Source organism: Abrus precatorius, unplaced genomic scaffold, assembly GCF_003935025.1.
Source record: "Abrus precatorius isolate BTA unplaced genomic scaffold, Abrus_2018 Scaffold7, whole genome shotgun sequence".
Lineage (NCBI taxonomy): Eukaryota > Viridiplantae > Streptophyta > Magnoliopsida > Fabales > Fabaceae > Abrus > Abrus precatorius.
Window position 1 is genome coordinate 35511691 of NW_020874417.1, and position 17456 is coordinate 35529146.

Below are 17456 nucleotides of genomic sequence, written 5' to 3' on the forward strand. Positions count from 1 at the left end.
ATCAAATTACAGTAACAAAACCAAACTGCTGAACTTATTCTTCTTATGTCCAGAAAGAATGAATTAAATCTCTTCATAATTCACATTAATTTCATCGTATCCAGTGCCATAGTTGATCAGCTCCGTAACACTAATACAACAAAATTTACAATAAAGAAACATGAAAAATAAATTAACGAGACCAACCTATAATTCATTACAGAAACTGATCTATTATTTGCACCTTGGTGCAACAGCGTTCACCCAAATCAATTGATATCAATATTCAGGCAACTCTTTCATGAATTCCAACCCAGAAGGAGATATCAAAGTTCCCAAAATTCCATATGGGGAATCAGAATATTTATACACTGATCTAGCCGATGAACAAAAGAAATCTGAGGAACTTGGAGTGAACAGTGGCATATCGACAAAATCCAGGTTAGAGGAATTATATTGAACATTCGCACCCCCCTCAATACAAGTCTCATCACCCCTCCTAAGAGCTGAGCTAGTTTCATTACTATTGTTGTTGGATCCATCGGACAAAGATGATCCAAAGTTCTCAGAGGCCTCTTTCACATCATTGGTGCGTGACATGCCAGTGAGTCTTTGAACAAGAGCCATGAAATCTTGAGCCTTGGTGTGTATAACCTTGGGTGATTGAGTGTAAATAATGATGGGTCTCCTCTGCTGCTTGTGAAGTTTGGGGTCAGCAACAACACATGTTGAAGAAACTGAAGACTTGCGTATCAATTGGGAATGATTGTTGATCACCAAAGGGGAGGGACGTGGCCCATTTATCACCTTCTTTGGTTGCTCATGAAAGCCATAGAACTTTGAAGTAGGCCTCATCTTGGAGACAGTTTAACTCACTTTAGCAATGTGAAAGACGTAAATGAAATTGTTTGATAAAAAACTGGAAAATGCTAAGTTGGTTAATAGGGAAAGAAATAGAAAGGGGATATATATACACTGAGATTGAGATGAAGAAATCTTATTAGCCAACAACTCTGACCGTTGACTCTTGAGCTACAGTTTTTAATTGCCAATAGGCAATATAGATATTCATTTTATCTAATAGCTATTGAGTTGTGTTTTTTGATTTGACTGTGGGAGTTTGAACCAAAATTAAGTTAAATATCTAAGATTTTATTTATTTTTTTACCTAATTAAAATGACTAGTAGCTTGAGAAAAAAAAAAAAACTGACCGAAGACACGTAGGGCACAAGAAAAATTGCTGATTTCAATCAAAGGAAAAAATGTTGGAGAGGATTATTATTAATCCTAGTTGGTTTTTTTTTTGTTTCCATTTGCTTGTATGTAGTTGCATCTTTGGCTTCCGCGGTTGTAGCACCTCTTCAGCCGCCCCGTAGATGGCGCAGAACTTTTCATCTCCCTCTTCAATCTCGTTTCTGCCTCTAAAACTACATATAATATAGATTCCGTTTGTAAATTGTTTATTTATATACAATTTTATTTGTATTGCTTTCTTTTATATGTCATGAGTTGAATATAAGATCTCTGTTACTGTTCTATCTTATTCTATTACTCTTGCTATGGATAGCGTAAGTTTGAATTTTAGAAACCTCAAACTATCCATCCCATTTTGAAAAGTACTTAATTAATAGGTAGCTTTGCATGATGCAGAATGTCTTGGAAGTCAAGATTTGTGTCAGTATTGCCATTTTCTTTGTTGAAAACTTAGCAGTCGTGTTTATAAAAGGTTGCTTAAAAGAAGTTTATAAAAGGTTGCAAATGGATTACAATGAATTTAATGAATTTCTTTATTGAAAATACAGCTGACATGTTACATAGGTTAAATCTAGTTTACTATTTTATTAACCTTCAAATTATATCAATTTGCTTCGACCAGGAAATGATGGCAGATTTTTCTATAATTGTTTTCACACCTAATTATCTTTTTTTAAAATATAAAATATAATTGATTTGCTTAATATGCTTTATACCCATTCCTAATTTGAATTGCAAGACTTTTATGTTGAACTTTTAATGAAGTTTTCATAAAAATATCACCTATAATTGTGAGTTTAATCATCATGAGCAATATTTTGTTGAACTCAAAATTATGTGTAAGGCTTATCGAGTTAATCAACACATTTTATCTATATCTATAGCTCATCATAGCCTAATGAAAGTAATAAAAAAAAAAAACGAAAGAGATTAATTATTCGGTTTCAGTATCCTTATATCAATTAAGAATATGACTAAAATAACTTTTATAAAGTTTAAATATTTTTTATAATTAATTTTCATGATAAAATTAGGTCTATTATGTTTTTAATATACAATATTAAAGTTTATATCCAATTTAAAAATTGAACCATCCACAAATTAAATTTTTAAAGTAAGAAAATTCGTATAGTTGAAGTATAAGGTTTTAAACAACTATAACAAAAGAAAAAAAAATTGGACTTATTTACTTTGAGAAAATATTTTTTATTTTAATAAATAATTACAATAATTTTACTTTATTTTTTTAAAGTTTTGTATAGAATAAAAAAATTAAGTGAATCTGACTATTAAATATCTAAGGTATATATATATATATAGTTATAGTCAAAAGATTATCGTCATAGCAAACTGAATTAAATAGGGTCTAACATGCCATCTGTAGCCGCAAGCAGCTACCAAACGAAACAACAAAAGATAAAATAGGATTTACAAACCATATCGTGCCTTTAGAATGCAAGGAATATATTTTATACTTTCAAAAGGTGCTGAAGATATATCATGTCAAACACTATTTAAATAATTTTTAAATGCATAATTTTATTTTTTATTTTTTACATTAATATAAATGATATATTATAATAATTAGATAAATAACAATATTTTATAACATAATTAGTGAAAAACGTTAATTTATTAAAGAAATATATTTATTTGAGTTAACAATGATACTTTAGTATTATTATAGTAAATTTATATCTTATATCAATGTAGTGTTGTATCTTGCTTCTTAAGCTTTGATCCCAACCTGTGTGGAGCAATTTTTGTCCCTCGATGGTTCAACCTTGTACTCAAAGTTTAGAACTGCATATATATTAATTAAAAAATGAATAATGTGACATGTATTCAGTCATTGTCATGAAAGTCAGTTTCATTGACTTTCTATTTTTATTATATTTCCTCAACTTTGTAGTTGTAGATTATGACATATAAATTTAAAGGATTGTCGGCGTCAATAATTGACAAAAGTTGATTTCTATATGAAAATTATATTTAAATGTATTTTTAATAAATTTGGAAAAAAATTAATTAAATTACTATTCTTTGGAAAATATTATTTTTCAAATGAAAATTTTAAATTTATTTTTCTTAAAAACATAATCTAGCAAATTAATATATGAAAGAAGAAAGAGATTAAAATATAGCAAGAAGTAGAAAATGTTGGAAGAAGCTGTGGGTTTGATGGCTCAGCTGGCGCGTTTACAAATTGCAGTTTCCTTGTTTGCAACTAAGATACATCCATTAACTTTCAGCATAACCTTGCAGGTCCAGGTAAACATAAAAAAATAAAAATAGTGACATGTTAAAAATAAAAAGAAATTTTTTATTATGGAATAAATAAAAGAAAGGAGTATTTAACGATTTAAATTTTTTATCTTAAAAAATTAGCTGTCTCAATTAATTTAAAAAATATTTTATATATATATATATATATATATATATATATATATATATATATATTTTAAGAGTATGCTTGAATACAGACAACAAGTAAAAAAAATAGGAAAAGTCAGGTGTTTAAAGGAGGAGAAGGAAGATATTTTTGTTATCCTAATTAAAATAAAACCTCTCAAAATAAAAGAAATTGGGGGAGAGAAATATGTCAATTGTGATTTTTTTTATTAAATAATATAAAATTTTAAAATAGATTAAAATATATATGACAATAAAAAAAATCACTTTTAGTTTAAATTTATTTTTTTAATTATTTTTATAAATAATTTTATAATAAATAAAAAATAATTCATTAAGATTAATAAAAATTATTTATATGTTATAAATTTATAAAGTATTTTTAATAAAACTATGAAACTTATAAATTATTTATTAAATTAACTAATATATAAATTATTTGTAAATACAAATTTAATAATAAATAAAGGTATAAAAGTATTAATAAATTTTTTATAAATGTAATTGAAGGATGTATAATATTAAAGTAGTCATTGTTTTGCATGAAAATGTGCCATAAGAATCCCATGAGGCTCATAGAGGTGACGTATTTATTTTTGGGGTTAAAGTCATTAAAAAGTTTACATATTTAATTAGATGGCAAAAAACTTTTGAAACTTTTCTCATTGCATATGTTTATCATTCACAGGGTTGAGAATAATTTCTGACAGCAGAAATGAAATGTTTTATAATTTTTTTTTATTATTGTTTTATGGTTGATTCTGTTCTTGAAGTGAACCTTTCTGAACTCTTGTCTATGATGATAACTTTTACTTGATAGTTTGTTGGGCTGTGGTTTCAAAACTCATCTATAAACTTGTTGGGCTGGCCCGTAATACCACTTTAATAAAAAAAATATGAGTGATAAGGTTTTAATAAAAAAAAAAACTAATCTTAGTAATAAGGTTTGTTTTCATGGACCAGAGAAAAAACCTTTTTAAGAACATCAACTAAAGATTATTTAAAGTAACTCAAGTGCAAGTCGCACAATACATAAATCATTGTCACGTTACTTATTATAGGTTTAAAATTATCAATGTATAAATAACTTTTGTATATTAAAAATAGAAACCCATAAACTTATCTTTATCTGCACTATATCGATACGAGTATGTAAGTGTTTATTGTTTGAAAAACTCTTTATGATGTTACTGTATCAAATTTAAACCTTAAAAGCCCCAAAGACCAAAGAGTATTGCATTTTAGATTAGAAAAACAACTCAACCTGTAATTTCCTAACTAAACTTTGTTACCACTTGCAAGTTGTGCCTAATTTTTAGAACATTAAACATTTTGTATAATGAATGATTGTCTTTTTAGTGTGTAAAATTTTAAGAGTTTATTTTTACTTGTCTTAAATCTTGACTATCTTATTAACGGGTGATTAATTTAAGTCATTCATACAGTTGGAAGAATTAACTCCATCCTGTTATATATACTTGTAAACTAATTATAAAAAAAAAACATTATTATAATTAAAAGTTAAGTGAATAGATTATATTTTTTGACAAGTTAATTACTATTTAAGAGTTCCTATATACCTAAATTACTCAGTATTTAAATTGCAGGCGTCAAATGTTTTGGCCTTTCAAGAAACCAATAAGTATGTAAAAATAACTTTAAAACTTTAATATTAAGACGTAAAGAAATATTATTTGCTAAAGAATTGTCTCAATTAGCTGTTGGATCAAACTGGATCGAGTAATATATTTTTTAATGCGATTTCTAATAGTAAACATTTATTTGTAAATCATATTTATTTATACTATTTGTATGCCTTTTGCTTAGAGTTATGAGACAATATTTATTTCCACATATGAAAAAAAAATAAAGATTAAAACGTGTAGACTATAATCTAAATCGTAGGAGAGTTTCTTCCCAATTGTTTGCACCTTTCACAAGGAGAATGGATTGGAGAAGGTCACTACAACAAGTTGAGATTGGTCATTACTAGTACATGAAACCTATTTTTCTGGGTCCTATTGCCCATACAGGCCACTAGATCAATTTGATAAGCAATACTAATCAATTCTCTATTTATCTTGGGGTAAAAAGAACCAATTCATTTTAGTGAAAAAGTTTGAAAAAAAAGAAAAGAAATTAAACAAATCAAATACATTAATGGATATATTTAACTTACTACTGTGGCCTGAGTTTATAATAAAAATAGCAAACTGATGGCTGAATTTTTAACGGATTCATTTCAGATAAGTTTCTTTTAATACCTTTTAAGTTTTAACATAACAAAAAAACTTAATATAGAGTATCATTATTCTTGTTCTTTAATTAAAATTAGTATTTTATCTCAATAATTAATATTAATTTTAACATTAAGTGGAAAATAAAGACAAGAATGACAAAATTAGTTGTACCTATAGATATTTACAGATAAAAATACTTACATCTGTAAATACATATAAAATTATTAAAATATTATTATATATTAAAATAAATATATTTTTAATATTATTATTTTATAATAATTTTGATATATATAAATATCCACAAAGTAAACTCATCTAAAACATATTTAACTAGTGTTTGCAACATGCACAGGTAAAGAACGAATATAAAACCAATTTTTACTCTCGGGCAAAGAAGCATATAGCTACTATCCATACCCCTGGTGCTCCTGGTGCTCCTTATCATCCCCTAAGTACATATTGCTAAATAGAATGTCTATTTTAATTGAAGAACATTATTAGTAAGATATACACAGAAGAACATTAAACAAAAAGGGACTATTTGTTAATCTCTTTGTAATGAAGAGTTGGCATGAATTTGAATTAAATTTATTAGCCAGATAAATATTTTATTTCATTTTTTATCATTAATAGTGACTGACATGGAAGAAACTTTAGGTGGGTGGAGAGAGAGAGAGGATATATATATTATAATATACAAGTCTGGGCATGCAAAATTAGAAACCCCACATTATTCTCATTAGGAAAATGGTGACACACGACATTCTATGAACCTTGACCCAACAATGTACTAATGTTCCAGACCCATGCCATACAAGTTTTGTAATAAAAAATGGCGGGCTTAGGGTGAGTTATAGGATCATGCGCAAAATAACCGCACGCGCACTGTCTCCCTCTCGCGCGTTCCTCTTGGATTCTGCTATAAAGCTATCATGTTTCCCCCACCACCATTATGCCTCACAACCTTTTTTATATTCAAAATGTTACATTTGTTCATATCATATGCCTGAATGCATTTGGCCCAGTGAGCTTCCACCCACATTGTGTAATGGCTCAGAGAACACACATACCCTTTCTCTCTCTCTCTCTCTGGTCTCTAAGTTTTTGTCTTTCGCTCTTTTCACTCTTCTTCCTTGGATCTCCCATCCCACTTTTTATCATCTCCTTTTTGTCATTGATTGATTGTTTCTTTATCCATACTTAATTCTTGAACTAACATTCTTAGAAGGACAGCTTCATTAAAACCAGCATGTTCACTTCCAACCAAGACTGACACAGACATTATATCTTCTAGTTGGAGTGCACATAAAACACTTCACTTTTCTCACTAAAATGAATCAACCCAAGAATAAAAACACCATCCCCCTTCAACAAAATACTGTGCCATTAACTTGTTTGTATGAACTTTTTTTTGTTGAACAGGAACTATATTTGTTCTATCCATTTGGAGTATATACACTTAATTGGTCTATTTTGAGGGATAATTGACATATTAGGATCAATAGAAGGGTTTGTGCAAGGATTAAATATTCTTTAGACCCTGTTGGGAGTATTATGTTCTACAAACCGTTCACTAAAATTAAAATGCTCGGTTATAGAGAACAGCTAAGTACCACATCCCAATATATGTCGTCAGCCAGAGACTGCAATATTGCTGCGGCATGGTCTGCTTCCCTGCCTCAGTTCAGTGATATATAATATAAGAAATTTGTTACTCCAATTATCTAAAAGTAACCATTTTATTAAACAATAATATATTTATTAAATTAAATTTATAAAAATATAATAAATTTTTTTAATAAAATATTGTTATCATTAAGTTTTTAAACTCAATCCTAAAAATTGATATTAACAGTTTATATAATATAAAATACTTCCAAGCTGCAAAATTATTCCAAATTTCACCCAAATCCCATATGATTAGTTGCATAATAAATTGAGACTAATTCAGAATGAAAAATCTTATTCTAGTTGAAAGCATATAATAATTTTGAAACATGTTTACTTCAAGAGATAAAAATCCTATTCACTAATGTTGCCGCAGCATTTTTAATGCATACATCCAAAGCATCTATTTTTAAGTTATTGGTCCTAATGCGTGCAGAATGTGACAATTGCAAATTTTTCCACTTACCATGTGTGGTTCAATGCTGTTAGCCAAGATCAAATTTGGGTTCAAATTCAATATGTCAAATACAATATTAATTATAAATGTAATTAATTTATTTAGGATCTAGCTGGGAATTAGATCAAATTATCCATTCTCATGATCGAAACAATAAATTAAATATGATAATAAGATATCCTCTCGTAGCTACATTGAAGAGACAAGAACAAACACACTTGTATTCTAAGCACTGCTCACCGGAAGGAAATGTGGTTAAGTTTGTACCAATATTAATTTGCACTTTTTAAAATTTTCTTCTCTGTCCTTTTGCGTTTCATTAAGAGTCTCACTACATGCCATTATATTTCTTAATCTTGGCTCCCAAGGGAACTAATGTCCTGAGTTTCCATGCTCCTTCGTGCTGAATGCACATGCACCAATCAATTTGGACATTTCTATTATTGTGTTTGACCTGAGATTACAAGCTGTAGTATAACCAAATAAGCCACTAATTTGGCAGCAATTAAACCTATTTTAATGCATTACATTAAGCTTTTGCTTTGTCATTATCCCACTTATATTACCTATGACATTATACTAATGACTTGACAAAATACCACCATGTACAGCTAACTAAGCCACTTTATGTATGTTGTTCCACCTGTGATCCATGTCAGCCAATTTGGGTTTTTCTAGGACGCGATAAATAATTAGGCCTAGAGCTATTCTTAAAACTCAAGAACGTGTAATCATGAAAATACAATTATACTATCTAGTTGGACCAAAGAACAAGAGAAACATGCATGCTCAAGGCAACTTTGTGTTTAGTAATAGCAACTGGTAAAGAGTCTAGAATGTGAATTTAACTATTGGCACTTGAAAAATCGTGGTTTCTAAGTCGCCTTTCTTTTAATCTTAGCATAGTATAATATATTATTAACATTTTATATTATTTTAAGAACTTATGATCGAGGTGTATTGCAAAACTTAATTAATAGGTGTATTCATTAGTTACGGGAATCCAAAGTGTCACAAAGTCTTTATTCGTCAAGCTAGGAAAAACATGACAATGATAATTTCACATAACTTGTCACTTTTATAATTCTCACACAGCATATAATACTTCAAACTGAAATACTTTTTAAAATTTGAATAATCTCTTCTAATGAAAGTATATTATTCTGTTTGAGGTAGCAAAACTCAATATTTATCATAATTGATGTAATATCCTATAATTAATAATAGTAAATCATTACTTTTTAAATTATATATATTTTTCTTTTAACATGATCAGATCAAGTTACTTAAAAGTAGAAAATTATTCAAATTGTAATTTTATAAAAATGTGATTTGTGTTATTTAGGTCTACAACATTAACATAAAACAATCATGATGCAAGAAAATTATGATTTGATATTTTGTTATCCTTAGATGCATTTGAATATTTGAATGTTTGGTGAGAGATTTATGATTGGAAGAATGAGAAAGAGATAGATGACCAAATATAGAGAGGGTGGGGGGTCCATCCTATGAGTGTTGTATCTTGGTATGGTTTCCTAAAGAATTGAGTAGTATTCAATTAAAAAAAAAGGATTTGAAGAGTAAAAAAGGAGAGAGAAAAAATAGAAAAGGAAGATTGATAAAAAAAATTCACATAAATTATAAAAACTTAAAAATATAACATTAAAAGTGTTTATAAAAAAAATTACGCAAAAACTCTGAAATAAGAGTTATTATTAAATAATTTTATTTTTTTTACTTTCTCTTGAAAATCAATTTTCTTTAAAATTTGAAGAGAAAGCAAAAAAATTAAAAGAATAAAAAAGAGAAAAAATAAAAGTTAATAAAAAATTCAAATGAAAAAAAGTTAGGAATACAAATTTAAAAAGATTTAAAGTGTTTATAAACTTTCAAACAAAATTATCATGGAATAATTAAAAAAGATTTAAGATATAGAAATAACATGTCTCCGTAAGATGCTGGGACCCCTTAGACTTGGAGACATATAAATTGGATTTGGGAGCACCCAAACAGCATAGAGCTTGGCCCCCCACCCCGCCAAAGTACATGAAATTGGGAGTTCTTGGGGGGTGGGGCGGGGCTAAGGAGAAGATGATAGCACCAATTGTCTCATCCTGGGACTTGTGCATTATGCAGAATTTAATTTCCTACACCTGTTTGCAGAAAATTTTGAACCCTGAGCCTAAGAATTTGGTCCATATGACCTAGAATTAACCATCTGACAACTCCATTGCACTAAGAACACTATCAATGCCTAGCTTAGCTATGAAACACTCCACTGCTGGCTCCCTCAGAAACCAAATAAATCGAGTTCAAGGACAATGAGTCAGTATCATAAAAAAGGACAACGTGAAGAGAAGGTCAGCACATACTTGGATTGTAGAACATCCAGTAATGAGACCTCATATCTTTGTTTCCTTACACTCATTAATGCTCTTCAATTAATTTCTTTCTCAGCACATGACATAAGCTTAATATATATTTCCTTACAAACCCCATTTAATGCTCAAACTTTTATCCTTCTTCAACCTTAATTCATTTACGACTTTCCACCTGTGAGTACTGCGATATATTATAGTTGAATTAAACCACTCAAAGCTAATAATTTTTTATTAAAAATATAAAAGCATAATAATTATTTCTTTTCAACACAAAAGTACTACTTTTAATTTCACCATACTAAATTAATCGACATACTTAAATTAAACAATTCATGCTCATAATATCGTCCTCCATTTTTTAATTTATTTTTATTTAATATAATAGATTTTTATTATAAATAATGCAGAAAATTATTATTTTAATTTATTCTTTCTTATGATATATAATTTATCATTATTTAACAAAATTGTATTCTTATGGTTTATGTATTTGTTTCTTTTTGTTTATATTTTGAAGTTTTATTTAAATTTGAATTTTTACTTTTAAGAGTAACGAATTCTCTCGTTCAACTCTCTTTCAATGTGTCACGTAACTTCTCTTAATCAACGTTTTCATATCTATAAATTTAAAGTTCATAATTTTGAATTTTGACACATCATATCGGATTAATACTTAATTCACATAATTTATTACTATAATTCATTCCTCAATTTCAAAAGTATTACCTATTTAATCTTTTCCTATATAATAATTTAAAATTTTTTATTTTTATATAATGAATAAAATTCTTATTTTTTACGATGAAAACATCTATTATTATACTTTATTCTTCTTTAAACACATATTTTATCATTATTTGGTGATATTTTTTGTCATTTAGGGAATTTTCTTTTAATTTATATTTTTATTTGTCTACACAAGTTTATTTTTAAAAATTTAAAATCACAAAAATGTTAGAAATAACATATTAATACATTTGTTTATTGAAAAAAGTTAATTATGGCTAAACATGTTATACACAAATATATTGTTGTTTATTATTATGAAGTACACCTCTATGTACCGTTACAGCGCAACTACCCAACTAGCAAAGGAATCTCTTTAGGGTGCTACAAATTGACAATTCATAAACCATATTTCAGGTGATATTACAGACATTATACCGAAACTATGAGGTGACACCGTTGTCGTTCCATATTCCTAATGCCTACAACCTGACGGACGAGACTTCCCCAAGACTGAGCCTGCGTATTGGTTTCCCCTCTTTTTTCCTGGATTATTAATTATCTTGATCGTAGAAAGAAAACTACAATGAGAACCTTTTAAATGTAATTGAAGCTCTCTTATATAGCACATTGCATTTGTTGTTATGTTGAGCTGTGTATTGTCTCATTTTTAGACTGATATCGTATTCAAAATATGAGATATTTGCAGGCCTCGCACATAAAGAAGAGTTCGTAGTAAGATCTTAAAAGACAGACCAGATCTCTCTTTCACAAACAAGACAAGAATTGGATCATCTTGGATTTCTTTGTTAGAATTGCAAGTGCTAATTATTAAAAGACTTAAAATTATTCCTGATTACCGGAATACATGAACCATGGAAGTCAATAATAAATTTTACGTGATTCACAAATACATTAAAATACTATGTTTTCTGACACCACCAACAAAATATTATGTTCATGCAGAAATTGCTCCTTAAAACTTTTTGAAAATAATATGAAACCCTCTAGAGATAAGCCTCACATAAATTAACCACAGAAACGGGAGGATACTACAAAAAACTGATTTCTTCAGAATGATTTCTTTCATACACATCTATGTACTCAGTTTGAAGAATGTTAAAATTTAATAAAAATAATGTAATTGATAATTAAAAGTGTATTAACAAAAGTATTCTCTTCATTTTTCAAGATATGGAAGGCAGTTTTGGGTAACATAAATGCCTTCTGAGTGGAGACAGAATATAATAAAATTAAGATATAATGGCAGGAGAAGCCCCCATAGTGAGGCGAAGTGGAATTTCTTTGAAAGCAAGACAAAATCACAATCCAGAATGCCCCATTCCATTGCATTCTCTTGGCAATGAAAATAAAAAAGCATATACAAATGAAAGGATGGGAGGGGGGAAAGAGGAGAGAGAGAAAGAAAAAGTGAATGGTTGTCTTTTAGTTAATCGAAGAGCGATAGGATGGTAGTGGAGTTGGGAGAGAATTTGGTCTCACACCGTTTCTCACCCTTTATCCAGACCCTGATGATTCTTCCCTTCGTGACCGTGACCGTGCCCATGCCATGCCCATGCCCATGTATTTATAAATATAAACGTGCGTACTTGCTTGCCGTTCCAAACTTTCCCATGTCATTTCCTCATCATTTCACCGTCCACGCCCAACATGTGAGTGAGAGAAACAAAGAGAGTGGGAGGAGGGACATGAAGAAGTTGGAGAACAAACACCATTCACAATTTCAGGTTGCAAAACAAAAAAACTATTTAAAAATTAAAATAAACTCTAACGGTACCAAAACTTTGTGAACAATTTCTATACTAGTTTTCTTGTTTTGGTTTTTTACATTGCTCTTACCAAATCCGCCTCGAGAAAAAATGTGGAATCTCACAGGACAAGAGCAAAACCTTGGTTGCAACTCCAAAACCCAAAATTTGGTCACCCACGGCCATTCCTCCCAACCAATAAAGCCACTCTTACTCTTGGAGAGCACTAACTGTACCACGCCAGTGATCCAAATTGGCAACGTCCATTTCCATATTTGTACATTTTACCCCCACACCATTCCTTACCCCCCAATTTTTCCTCTCTTTTTTTTAGGGTAAAAAATAAAATAAACACATTAAAAAGAGGAAAAATATTTGAAAAAAATAAAAAATAGAGTAGGAAGAGTAGCTGGATTTAGCTGGAAGACCTACTCCATCAAGAAGCGCTTCACAATGTTCACGCTTGGTTGTAACACCTGTCTCTCCCACGCATCGGAACCGCCGTGGGAGTCTGACGTCAGCACCGCCCGAAACGCCTCCGTGGCGTCGATCCTCCGAAGGTCCCACCCGGCGCTTTGTAGCCGCAGGATCTTCCCTATCTGCCTCTTGGCCAACTTACACGTGTTGTCCTTAATCGCCCTCACCGCTTCTTGGTATGCACGCTCCCGCATCGGATCCTTCCCCTCTCGCCCCTGTCCGGGCGGGTACTCTTTAAAAAACCGGTCGAACTCGGGAACCCCGATGGCCTTCCTCAAACCGAACCCGGTTCGGTTCGCCGCGTCCGGGTCGAAGAACTGAGCCAACTCGTCGACCATCCCCGAGTCGACCATATCGTCGACTCGCTTGAGCAAGTATTCCAATAGCACAGGAAACGATATGTCCACCCAGAGGAAGCAACACTTGTACCTCAACTCAAAAGACGATGGTGATGACGATGACGATGATGAAACGTCATCAAATACGTTGAATTCGGGGTCGAAACGTTGAACGAGGAGAGCGTGGACAAAGGAGTTGGAGCCGCCGACGAGGATGGGCAGTTTTTTCCGGCGGGTGATGTCGGCGATGGTGTCAGCAGCGCGGCGGCGAAAGTCAGATGGGGAGAACTCGGGGAGAGAGGGTTCGACGTCGCCGAGGAGGTGGTGGGGGACGCCGCGGCGTTGGTAGAAGGGGATCTTGTTGGTGGTGATGTCGAGGCCTCTGTAAACTTGCATTTTGTCAGAGTTGATGATTTCAGAGAAGGGGAAGAGGGTGGCGAGGTCGACGGAAAGACGAGATTTTCCGGAGCCGGTGGCGCCCATGATGACGATGACTTTGTCTTTGCGAGTGGGGGCGTCCATGCGCGTGGAATGGTGGAACCTGATGGGGTAGTGATAATGGTAGTGGCAATGGTGGGTGTGTGGTGGGGAGAAAGAAAGTCTCATAGGAAGAAAGAGAATGTGTTTGTGGTGAAAGGAAGAGGCAGAAAGTGCGTGCGTGCGTGGGTACAGATAGCGTGTGTGTTAGGAGGAGGAGGGAAGTGTCTGTGTCTCTTCTGTTGGGAAATGGCAATGCGGAATTGAATTTCACAGCTAGCAGCAATAGTAACAGTAATAGCAATAGCAATAGCAATATAGGAATAGGAATAGGAATGGAGGTTTCTCAGCTATTGTTTGCTATGCTAATTGCTACCTATCGTTGTCATGATATTGGGAATGGAAGGGATTGCGTTTACAATTAACTTACGTTTTCTGGTTTGAATGAATGAATGGGGGGGTTTTGGCTCTCTGCTTTCCTCTCACTCTGTTTGAGTGAAATGAGAATGAGATGGTGAAAGGAGGGACTAATATCCCACCACCTATTTAAAACGTCCACCCTCACCAAATCATATCATACCCCTCCATATGTATATAATTTAAATATGTTTTTATTCTTCTTGTTTTAATATAATCTTTTTATTAATTTTTTACGATTTCTTTATTTCTTATTTTATCTATTACAATATTATCAAATATCAATTTTTTATTAGATCACAAAAATTAAAATAATAAATTGTTAAAATATAAATAATTTAATTTAAAATAATTATAACTAAAGATTCAATAAAATATAGGACTAAAAGTATATTTAAATTTATTTTATAAACACAAGGATCTCGTTAGACAATTTTCAAGATAAGTAAATAATTTTTTTAATTATAAAAATAAATATATTGCTATATTTTGTAATAAAAGACTACTTCTCAAATTTTAATAACTATTTTTAAAAAACGGATTAATATTTTCAAGTGTAATTTTTTATCCCTTCTTATTTTCTTTTTGAAAATTTTGTGAATATAATTATAATTTACTTCCATCGTTTTTATTAAACAGAATTCCGTAAACAACTGTGAAAATGATTCAATGTCTTTGTATTTGAATAAAAAGTATGGCAACTGAAACTTCAAACAAATCATTTACCCTACAGACTTTTGTTATGAGACCGTTCTAAATTTATATACAAGATTCAATTTTTATACATTTGAATAATAATTTTTTATCCTTTTTGTTATCTTACGTTACTTATTATTTTATTATTATTTATTCAAATCATCATAAGTATAAATATGTGTGTATATAAATACGGACTTTATAAATTTATAATAAGATGTGTAACGTTATCATTTAAATATAAAAATGATATTGTTTAATTATTGTAACTTAGTTTTTATTTTATGGATATAATATGACATTTTTATCATTTTTATTTTTATGTTATAATATGCATATTAACCTTTATATACACATTTTGAGTACTAGTCTTTTAATGAAAACATTTTAAAAAATTATCAAATAAAATTATTTTTAAATATAAATATTTTGAAATTTTATTTTATTTTTAATTGATTGTTTTAAAAAATAATTCAATTTAATAATAAGCGTACGATGCAGAAAAATAGTTAAATGGTAAAAAAGTACATAATTAAATGTTTAAACACCTACCAGTTATTAGTTTAAGTAATTTAAATGTTTATCTGATGTATGGAATTGAATATAAAATTAAATATTAAAATTAGAAATAAATTTTAAAATTTTAATTATCATGTTTAAATATTTATTTGATTCACTTTAATTTATGATATACACTTTATAATAAAATTTTGTATCGTAATTTACAAATACACTTCACATGTCATGTTTCTTAATTTTTGTGGTTATTATAATTTTTTTTTCTTTCTTTATTTTCTTTTTACTTAGTATATCTTTCTTATTTTTTTATATTCTCTTATTTCTTTTTATTCTCTTCTTATTTGTTGATTATTAAATACTACTTTTTTTTTATATATTTTTACCATTTATTACATGTGATCAAAGTGAAGAAGGAAGGATGGGTTTGAAGTCCTGAAATTCATTAATCATTTTTTGTTTAAACATATTTATCTTTAATTTTATTACTAGATTGCATTTTTAAATATTTTTCAAAATAATAATTAAAAAAATTAATTTTATATAAAAACACAATGTTAAATATTATTAAGATTTGTTCAATATAATTTAATTTTTTATTTATAGATTTTTTAATCATTATCACCAGGATAATGATTAACAAAGCCTTATTTATAAATAAAAATGCTTAGTATATAATTATTTAGTATCTTGTTAATATATATTAGAAGTAGTTTAAAATATGTAAAATAAATTTTTAATTATATTTCATCGTTATTAAAATTTAATAAAAGTAATTGAATAATATATAAATAGTGTTCGACGCACAAGTTAAAACAGAATGAAACGTGCTATATATATATATATATAAACAGAATGAGCGTAGCATATACAATTCTACTTTATATTTTATGTGATCTACGGATTGTTTTTCTAAAGATTATGAGATATATTCACACTTAATAAAATCAAAACTAATTTTTATTTGTAGTTCGCTGACCAAAATAAAATTTACACACAGGAAAATCGGGACAATTTATTCATGAAAAAAAAATACAATGCCTCATTCTACTTTATGAACCAAACACAATACTAAAATTATAAAAAAAAATGCAACTGTTATAACTCATACAAGTGTAAATAGATCTTTCCTTTATTAAATCAAGTCACACATAAATTAAATTATTGATGTAACTTTCAAAAATAGATTAAATTTGTTTAACATATGTTTAATCACGATAAAATAATGAATGAAATATTATTGATTTTACTCGAAGAAATGAAACTGTATCGAAGCAATTTATATCAATAACTGTTTATTTAACATTATGGTGACATGATAATAGACAAAAGAAAATTTATAATGCTGTTTATTCCACAAACAGCAGTGTTTATTCAACTTGAAGCATCGTGACAACACAAACTAGGTTGCCAAAATTAACAAATAAATTGAAAAATAACTAAAACTAAATAAACTGGCTGATTAGCCGATCGACTTAAATTGAATAGGTTTGACAACAATAGATGTTGATGTAGTTAATAAATTTAAAAAAAAAACATTATTAACTGTAAAACCAAAATATGAATTTCAATTTTTTAATTTTAAAGATTACACTAACATTTTTAAATTTGAATTTATGAACATTTTAATTGGAAGAAATGA

General features: G+C 29.3%; 2 protein-coding genes across 2 annotated transcripts; both read right to left on the minus strand.

Annotated features, from left to right (window-relative positions):
• Window positions 1-258: 258 nt before the first annotated feature.
• On the minus strand, window positions 259-834 carry LOC113873684 (VQ motif-containing protein 8, chloroplastic-like). The gene has a single exon (XM_027511933.1). The coding sequence runs from the start codon at window positions 832-834 to the stop codon at window positions 259-261; it is 576 nt and encodes a 191-aa protein (XP_027367734.1).
• Window positions 835-13321: 12487 nt separating this feature from the next.
• Window positions 13322-14314, minus strand: LOC113873643 (adenylate isopentenyltransferase-like). Its single transcript, XM_027511857.1, has one exon. It carries the CDS (start codon window positions 14312-14314, stop codon window positions 13322-13324), a length of 993 nt encoding a protein of 330 aa, XP_027367658.1.
• Window positions 14315-17456: the final 3142 nt, after the last annotated feature.